Raw genomic sequence first — 8,446 nt, 5'->3', positions numbered from 1 at the left:
AAGGTCCGTTCATTTCAAGTTCTAGAGTGCGGTTTGAAGCCTGACATAATATTTCATGAATGGAGGGGAGTGATTTCATGAATTGGTTCTACAGTAATACAATGAAGTAATCTTATAAATCCATATTGGAGCCATTTGTTTGACCCAAATATCTAAATATACATTTTTTTTCATCATAATAACTATTTATAAAAAAAAGCAAAATTGGAAAATACAACTTAGAAAGTTTTTTTTAGCTCAATTAATATAGGCTGTCTATTTTAGTTAGATGCTTAAATCAAGGCTTTAGAATGATGGTTTTCTTTTTCAATTTTTTTCTGTTATCATTAGATTAACAATATTAAGAGAGTAAATTTAATTTTGAATTTATGAAGGTCTAGATCTTGAAATTTTCCTAATATATGGATTGGATTCACGGTTGGGGAGGATTTATTTTTTACCATGTCTATGGTAAATTTAAATTTCTATTTTTTTGAAATTAATTATTGGGCTTTGTAAAACTTGAGGTCATAGAAATGCCACAAATATGGTTTTTTAGAAGTATAGACATGAGATCGTTCTCTATGGAAAAAAAGAGCGATTTTATGCAACGCTTCTATAATAACATAACAAAACAATATTAAAAAAATCATGTTAAGGCTATTTGTTTGATAATTTTTAAATATAAATTTTTATCTTAATAAACATTCAAAATAAGGAAAATTTTGAAACATAAACGAAAAATCTCTTTTTAGCCCAATTAATATAAACCATTCATTTTAATGAGATGCTTAGATCTAAGCCTTAGAAGGATCTTTTTTTATTTTTAATTTTTTTAGATAGCTTTATTATCATAATAACAATGTTAACAAAGGAAAAATATAATTTTGAATTTATAAAGACCTAAGTCTTGAAATTCTTTCATCGTTGAAAGGGATTTATTTTTATTGTTGGAGGGAACTTATGTTTTTTACCATATTAAAGATACAAATTAAATTATATTTTTTAAATTGATTATTAGAATGAAGAAAGTGTGTGTCATCATGACATCACCCCTGAAGCACGACATTCTCACATTACGACCTTAACAATTGAAAGTTCTCTTCTAGTTGCTACAATGAATCCCTCTTTTCTCAAAAAAGAAGCATGAAATAGCCGTAGCCCGACCATAAAAGGAATTGGAAAGAACTTTCTCAGAAAATTGGTTCCCGTGAAACTCCGAAGCCCAGCTGCTCATTTACACGCGCGTGCTTCATTGCTTGGCACGTGGATACTGACACGTGTGATGCGTTGCGCTCTGCACAGGACTTTCAAATCTCCATGGTGGGAACCGGGAAACGTAGAGAAACTCGAATGTTTTCAATCTCTTTGTTTGGAGCGCCCTAGAGAGAGAGAGGGACAGAGAGAGGAAAGAGAATTGAGTTTTTGTCATTTTCGGAGGGAGCGAGAGAGAGAGGCTACAGATTGGAAGAACCAGTGGAGAGTCTAGTTTCTTTGACTGGACATGGCAGCGGAAAAGGGGCAGAATAAGGAGGAAGGCATGTTTTCAGGCATGACTTTCTACTTGGTCGCTAAAGGAGTTCAGCCTAAGAGACTTCAGGTGCTTCCCCCTTTTCCCAGTTTTTCCCATTTATTTTACCCCCTATTTGGTATTCTCCTTTTCTCTTCTTTTTTCTGCTCTTTGATTCTCTTCTTTACACTATAGAAATGCGAAGAACTGTTTTGTTTGAAACTTTCATAGTAAGAAAAAATAGTTTAATTTGTGCAAAAACTGGAAATACCTTTTCATCTTCTGGGTTACTGCTTGAAAAAATATCTTTAGTTTCTCAATGACTCAATTCTTGGTTCGTTTAAGAATTGTTAGTATATCTGATGATAAGTGGCCACTGAGATGGTAAGATATAGGCTCACCTTCTCCCAAATTTGCTTATCAATATTGCAAAACACTTTTTCTTCAAAAAAAATAAAATTGCAAAACACTCATGTATTTGATCATATGGGCTAGAAACAGAGGTGCATAGTAATTATGCGTTTCGCTTTTTCTGAATATGCAAATGAAATCTCACTCATGCTACCGGAGTTTGTGCAATCTTCAAAATTCCACCTATAGTTGTTGGAGAGCATTTTGTGCAATCTTCAAATTTTTGGGCTGTGTGTTGGAGAGCATTTGGCATAAACATACTCCATTGTAGCTTCATTTGATAAACCATAGTTTTTGGAGGCAGGAGCATGTTTGGGAGTGGGATCGATTCGTGGGAACGCCGAGTCGTCATAGGGTGGAAGCTCTTTGAGGTTAGGATCGGTGCATGTGCATTTAACAAGTTAAAGAGCTAGATCTTAGCATACCTGAGAGCGAGATCCCATGTCACTGGGGTTGAGGTTTTGACTTGGAGGGATCTAAGCGCCACTATACTTACAACGCGATAAATTAATAGTATTATGATAAAATTAGGATCCGGCCAATGCCCACTCAATCCATTATCATACACCTTAGCTTATTACCAATGCCATAGCTATAACACTCCAATTTACTACAATAAAATAATTTAATAGTATCATAAATCGGCTTACTATTATATTACATTGTAGTTTTTTCATACCACAATTCTAGTATATCACGATGTGATATGCACCGCAGTTTAACTTATTCTAAAGAAATAAATCTATAATACAAATGAGAGGATGGGTAATCAATTAATGGTATAGCTCCTCTCCTTGAAGGGATCCTACAAGCATGTAGATGGAAATTCCATTTTATAGGGAGCAAGATCCCTATTTCTCTAAACCCATCTCCCTAAGATCCCCTAGAGGAACCACATGATTGAGTTCCTAAGGTGGGACTGTGGCCTTATCCCCAAGGTTCCCCCTACCATGTGATAAACCTCTTCATCAAGGTTCTGGAATATTAATCCATTAATAGATTGATCAATCACTTAAAGCAGTTAGTCTCTCATTGCCTAACTTCTGAGAATGATAAGTGATCTTCCTTTATAAGTTGTAACCAGTAAATCATGAATATGCCCCACGCTACGAATTCAATCCATATGAGCACTCTCCATGATCCACTAGCCATACTTTATGCTTGAAAACCTATTGGGTTCCTAAAGTTCACTGGTTAGGGACTGGTGATTTTTTGTCAGGCAATCTAGAAATATATGCACTATATGGACTATTGTGGGGAACAGATTGGTGTTGCTACTTGTTGTAGGCTGTCAAAATTCGCTGGTGAAAGTTGGATCTAGCTTTCTGGTCAGTTTTGGCAAGCTGAGACTGTAATCAGCCTGGTGGCTAATGAGAGCATGACTTTTGTTGGGGGAAAAAAATTCCTTAGATAGTGGTGCTGGCAGTGGAGTTTCTCTATGCCACCTCTTTTCTCCTTTTTTAGCAAGTATCTATGAGAAGCTCTACTTTCTGAAACACGGCAAAAAAATCTTATTGAACTAGGGAATGTGTGGAGTGATGTTTCTGCGTTGAACAGGGATACGTAAATTTTCAGGAAAGGTAAAGGTCGTCTTAGATCCCCGTACCAATTTAGGGAAACTGTGGAAAGATGAAAATCCCTTTGACTGCCACTTTAGGGTTGTACCCAAATTAGGGTTATTTGCTTCCGACATCTACCTTATAACCTGGTGGAGAAATTGATTGCAGGGAGCAAATCATATAGATCATGGTTCAATTGTAAACTTCGACCCTTGTCCTGACTCCTGACATCAAGTTTGGTTGATAGAGCAGCAAAGTGGATAAATGATATCACTAATGCAACTTCATGACGTGAGGGAAGCAATTTAAAGAGCTTGGCCTAAATAGAAGATAGAATATCTTGACTCCACTGGAAAGACTACCTTGTGATCCTTGACTGTGGCATCATAGGGTTTCTCTGAATTATTTCCTGTATTTTCTCATGTTATGCCCAGCTTGCTTTAAAGTTGAGGTAGCCATCTATTGCAAAACTCCAGCTTATTAAATGACGGAAGTGTTTTGATCTTCGAACCAAATTTGGTGATCCTTTTGGAAACTAGTGTTAAATCTCGTGCCTTTGGAGTTCTCCGAGTATCAAGTCCTGATTTATCATAAGTCTTGCTGGATAGCGAATGAATATTTATCCCCTAGCTGGCATGGTCTTAGACTTTGCACATGAATCACCACTTTATATGGCTGGGTTTCTAAATGATCAAACTTCAACATATTTGCGAATCATATTGCATAACAAAATAACAACTGGACCCAATGTAGTATTGGTGTTGCAAGAACAAAAATAGGATGAATTTGGGAAGCCTCTCACTTCAGCGAAAATTGGCTATAAAGATACATATCTCAAAAAAAAAACAAAATCATCGGGCCAACCAGAAAGCAAGCATTTCTAATACTTGACACTAGTATGAGGTAGTTTTATGGAAATTTATCTTCCATTTTCTAATGTTCTTTTAAGAGCTCTTTTTTCTTTGTTAGATGATGTCTTCTGGATGGGGCTATTTACATAAGCTTTATACAATTCTTAGGACATTTTGGTTTGAAACAATTTATTCAGATTTGGAGGGAAAAGCTGGTTCAGATGGGAGCTGCAATTGAGGATCATCTTTCTAAGAAGGTTATGCATATCCTCGCCAAAAATCAGCAAACTCTTGTTGAGCAAGTGGGTCTCCGGCATCTAAGACATTTCAAGGGAGTAAGTTCCGCTTCTTTTTATTTTTTCATGCATTAGGGGCATGCTTGGATGCACCAAAAAAACTAGATACGTTGCCATTAGGAGATACAAGGTTATTTCAAACTCTTTAATGTTGTTTGGTGGTAATTAAAATAATATCTTGGATAGAATGTAATCTATATGAGCCTAAATCTTTGAAAGGTATTTTTTATTTTTCATTTGATAGCATCTCAATTTGTAGGGCTCCCACGTTTTTGTTTTTGTTTTTGGGTGACATGAGCTTTGCTATGAAGAACACTTCTCCAAAGACACCTTCCCACCTTCCCTGGACCTCTCTCTCTGTTATGCAGTAGCCATGGAAGAAAATGAGATCGGTCAAAAGCATCGGCCATGGAAGAAGCCAGATCCTTAAGTCTCTCTCTCTCTCTCTCTTCTCATCAGCTTTGGAAGAAACATCTGGTCCTCAACCCTTCATCAGACCCTAGCATCAACCTGATGCGTGTAGCCATTCGAGTGTAGTGTCTTGTCTATCCCCATAACCTGCACCTTCAAGCCACAACCTTCGCAAAACCTAATAATCCTTCTTTAGGAATATGGATGCCATTCATCTTCGTATCTTCTTTCAAAATTTGAGAAACTTCATGATTCTTTACTTTTTGTCAACCTTGTTTTATTTTTTATGAACTTCCTGGAAAAGTGGGGATCAAAGTTGGAGAAGTCAATTATGGGGATATGTTTTGAGGATTGGGTTCTTTATGGTGCAGAGAGAGATACGAGGGTGAATAATTACGTTAAATTGGGCATCAAAGTTGCAGAGAGCAATTATTGATAATCTGTTTTGATTGTTGTTTTTGTTTTTAAGTTTTGTAGAGATTGAGGGTTTGAGGTTTGGAGAGATTCAGGAATTGTGAAGCTTGTTTGAAAACTGGGGATCAAAGTTGCAGAGATCTATAATGAGGATTTGTTTGGGGGTTTGGTGTTTACTTGGAGCTTAGAGAAAGAGGAAGGGTGAACCTTGCTGAAAAATTGTCATGGGGAATTGTTTTGAGGGATAGGTTTCCTTGGGGTCTAGAGAAGAGTTGGTGAATCCTGCTGAAAAACCTGGGATGGGGGTTTGTTTTGAGGATTGGTTCTTCTTGGGGTTTAGAGGACAGAGAGAGAGAACGGGTGAACTTGCTGAAAAATTTGGGTTCGTTATTGCATGGAGAGAGAGAGAGAGAGAGAGAGAGAGAGAGATGTGGGGGGGGGGGGTTCACTTGTGATGGAGAGAAATGGAGGGCCACTTGTGATGGAGAGAAATGGAGGGCCAGGGGCCTTCCCAAACAATGCATACTACAATATCTTGTATATGGGGTGGTGATGACCAAACCACTAACATGTCTTTTTTGAATACGCTAATTCCAAACTGTGTAACATGACTAATTTGTCATTGAAACAGGTCCTAAGTATTTCAATCTAATTAGAGACTTATAGTATTTTGATTAAATTGCTTATACTTCTAGGAAATAAGAACTTCACATCATTGATGATCAAGTACCAACTATTTGCTTCTTGATATTTCTTTCGCATGGATGTCCTTAATTTTTGAAAGGCATATTCGGAGATTGGATAACAAATCCACGTTCTTTTTAGAATTTTGTTCTTAACTATGAAACCATTTGTTGCTGAGGTTTCTGTTCTTTATGAGCTTTGGCTTTCTTAATCCCTAATATAATATTCCAAATAGGTTATAATATTGCAGATAGGTTTTGATATATGATCTGACTTACTAGGGTTAATGCATTCTTTTCTATTCTTTAGCAAGGTTTCAAAAAACCATCCACCAGGGCCTAGGCACCCAAGACTCCTCAGACCACACGCCTAGGCTTGGGCGGCTGTACCTAGGTGGGTGCCCAGGGACGTGGGCCTTTTTACGAATTTTAAAGTTACCCAAAAGGGCAAAGGGGGTAATTTTGACCCCCCCTAAAAGGTATAAAAATGTTATAGGGGTTATTTTCAACCCCCCAAAGTTAAAAAAACACTTTCATAAGCCCTCAATCTCTTAGCTATACCTATTTTTGAGAATCAAAAGAATTTTTCGTGGTTTGAAGAAGCTTCCTAAACTTTTATTTTTTCATTGGAATTAATTTTATGGTTCTATTGGAGGTATTTGGAGACTTTTGAGGTGATTAGTAGCTCGATTGAGGTAACAAACGTTGAAGAATAGAGATGAGGGCAAAAAAGGTTAGTTTGTAGTCTTTATTTGAGTCTCATTTTTTGGATTTGAGATGTCTTTTGGGGGTCTACTAGGTGTGGCGATCCGGGATGGAAGTATTGTGTCAACCCTAATAAGAATAACAAAAATAAAATGATGTGCAATTTTTGTAGACATATTTCCAATGCCAGCATAAATAGGTTCAAGAAACATCTTGCTGTTATATGAGGTGATGTTATCTCTTGTAAGAAGGTTTCAGTGCTTGTAAAGAAAGAAATTTATGAGTACATTGAAGCTGAAAAAAATAAAAAAAGTTAAAAGAAAATTACATAGCAGAATTGAGGGAAGGGGTCCATAATTTTAATGATGATGTTGACATTGATGAGGATGAAGAAGGGGAAGATGAGGTAGGCATGGTTGCTAATCAGAGCTCTAAGAGTAAGAGGGGTTTTGGGTCTATGAGGCGTCATGTGAAAGGGCCTGTGGATAGTTTTATTATACCTAACCTAAAGACAGTAATTGATAAACGGAAGGGAAAGGGGAAAGACAAGTGATATTTTAAAATAGATTTAAGAAGGAAGACAAAGGCCGGGTGGTTCAATCTATTGCTTGGTGGTATTGCCATGCGGGCATTTCTTTTAATGCCACTCACTTTAATAGCTTCCATACAATGTTGGAAGCAATTAGGCAATTTGGCCCACGTCTGAAAGGCCCAACTCCATATTTGATTGGCGAGCCACTATTGAAGAAAGAGGTTGAGCATACTAAAGAATATCTTAAGACCCATAAGGATGGGTGAGCCAAATTTGGTGTTTCTTTAATGGTTGATCTATAGAGTTATAGGAGGAGGCGGAGTACCATGAATTTGTTGGTAAATTGTCCTTTGGGAACAATTTTTTTTGCGATCTGTTGATGCTTTGATGATATTCATGATGCTCATTATACATTTTCTTTGGCATTGAGGGGGTTGGGGAGGAGTATGTAATTCTGGTGGACACAGATAATGCTGCTGCTCCCAATATAGTTACAGGTCATTTGCTTTGACAGAAGAGGCCTCGCATATTTTGGACTCCTTGCGCTGAGCATTGCATAGATCTCATGCTTGAGGCCATTGGTGATATGACTACTATTGAAGGAGTTCTTTCTAAGGCTGAAGATGTTACAATCTTCATGTACAAGACACACTTACCCTTAGCTTGATACGCAAATTTACTAAGAAGTGGGAGATAGTGAGGCCTGAGTTCATTAGATTTGCCACTACCTACTTAATCTACAGGGCATGTATAGGAGGATCCCATTGAGGTATATATTTGCTTCAGAGGATTGAAGGTGTAGGTGGTCTAGAGATGTCAAGAGAAAGAAGGCACAAGATATTGTTCTTTCTAAATATTTTTAGCGTGGGGTAAAGCATGCGATACTAGTATTTCTACCCTTAGTGAAGGTCTTGTGTTGGGTTGATGCTTATAAGCCCTCTATGGGCTTTACATGTGATGCACTTAAAGGAACTAAGAAAGAGATTGCAGAGAATTTGAGCAGTGATGAGGCCAAGTACGACCCAATTTGGGAGTTTATAAATGCCAAGTGGGATAGGCAGCTCCATAGACCATTACATGTTGATGCTGATATTG

At 37.3% G+C, this 8,446-nt stretch overlaps 1 protein-coding gene across 16 annotated transcripts in view; it reads left to right on the top strand.

The window, feature by feature from the left end:
• Positions 1-1,097: 1,097 nt before the first annotated feature.
• POL{LAMBDA} (DNA polymerase lambda (POLL)) overlaps positions 1,098-8,446 on the top strand; it is a 74,355-nt gene continuing 67,006 nt past the window's right edge. For 13 of the 16 annotated variants that reach the window (XR_016042950.1, XR_016042952.1, XR_016042951.1 and 10 more), the window contains exons 1-2: positions 1,098-1,579; positions 4,508-4,645. Coding sequence is in view for 5 of the 16 variants with exons in the window: in XM_088849906.1 (XP_088706032.1) it covers positions 1,484-1,579; positions 4,508-4,645 (234 nt within the window). In the remaining 11 variants the exon portion in view is untranslated. Of the gene's footprint in view, positions 1,580-4,478; positions 4,646-8,446 lie in introns of all 16 variants that reach the window. The other 3 variants (XR_002279874.2, XM_088849905.1, XR_016042953.1) reach the window with 2 other exon arrangements.

This window comes from Amborella trichopoda, chromosome 10 (assembly GCF_054954075.1).
Source record: "Amborella trichopoda isolate Santa Cruz 75 chromosome 10, AtrichopodaSantaCruz75HAP2 v2.0, whole genome shotgun sequence".
NCBI classification, from domain to species: domain Eukaryota; kingdom Viridiplantae; phylum Streptophyta; class Magnoliopsida; order Amborellales; family Amborellaceae; genus Amborella; species Amborella trichopoda.
This window is presented reverse-complemented; position numbering and strand designations above follow the sequence as displayed.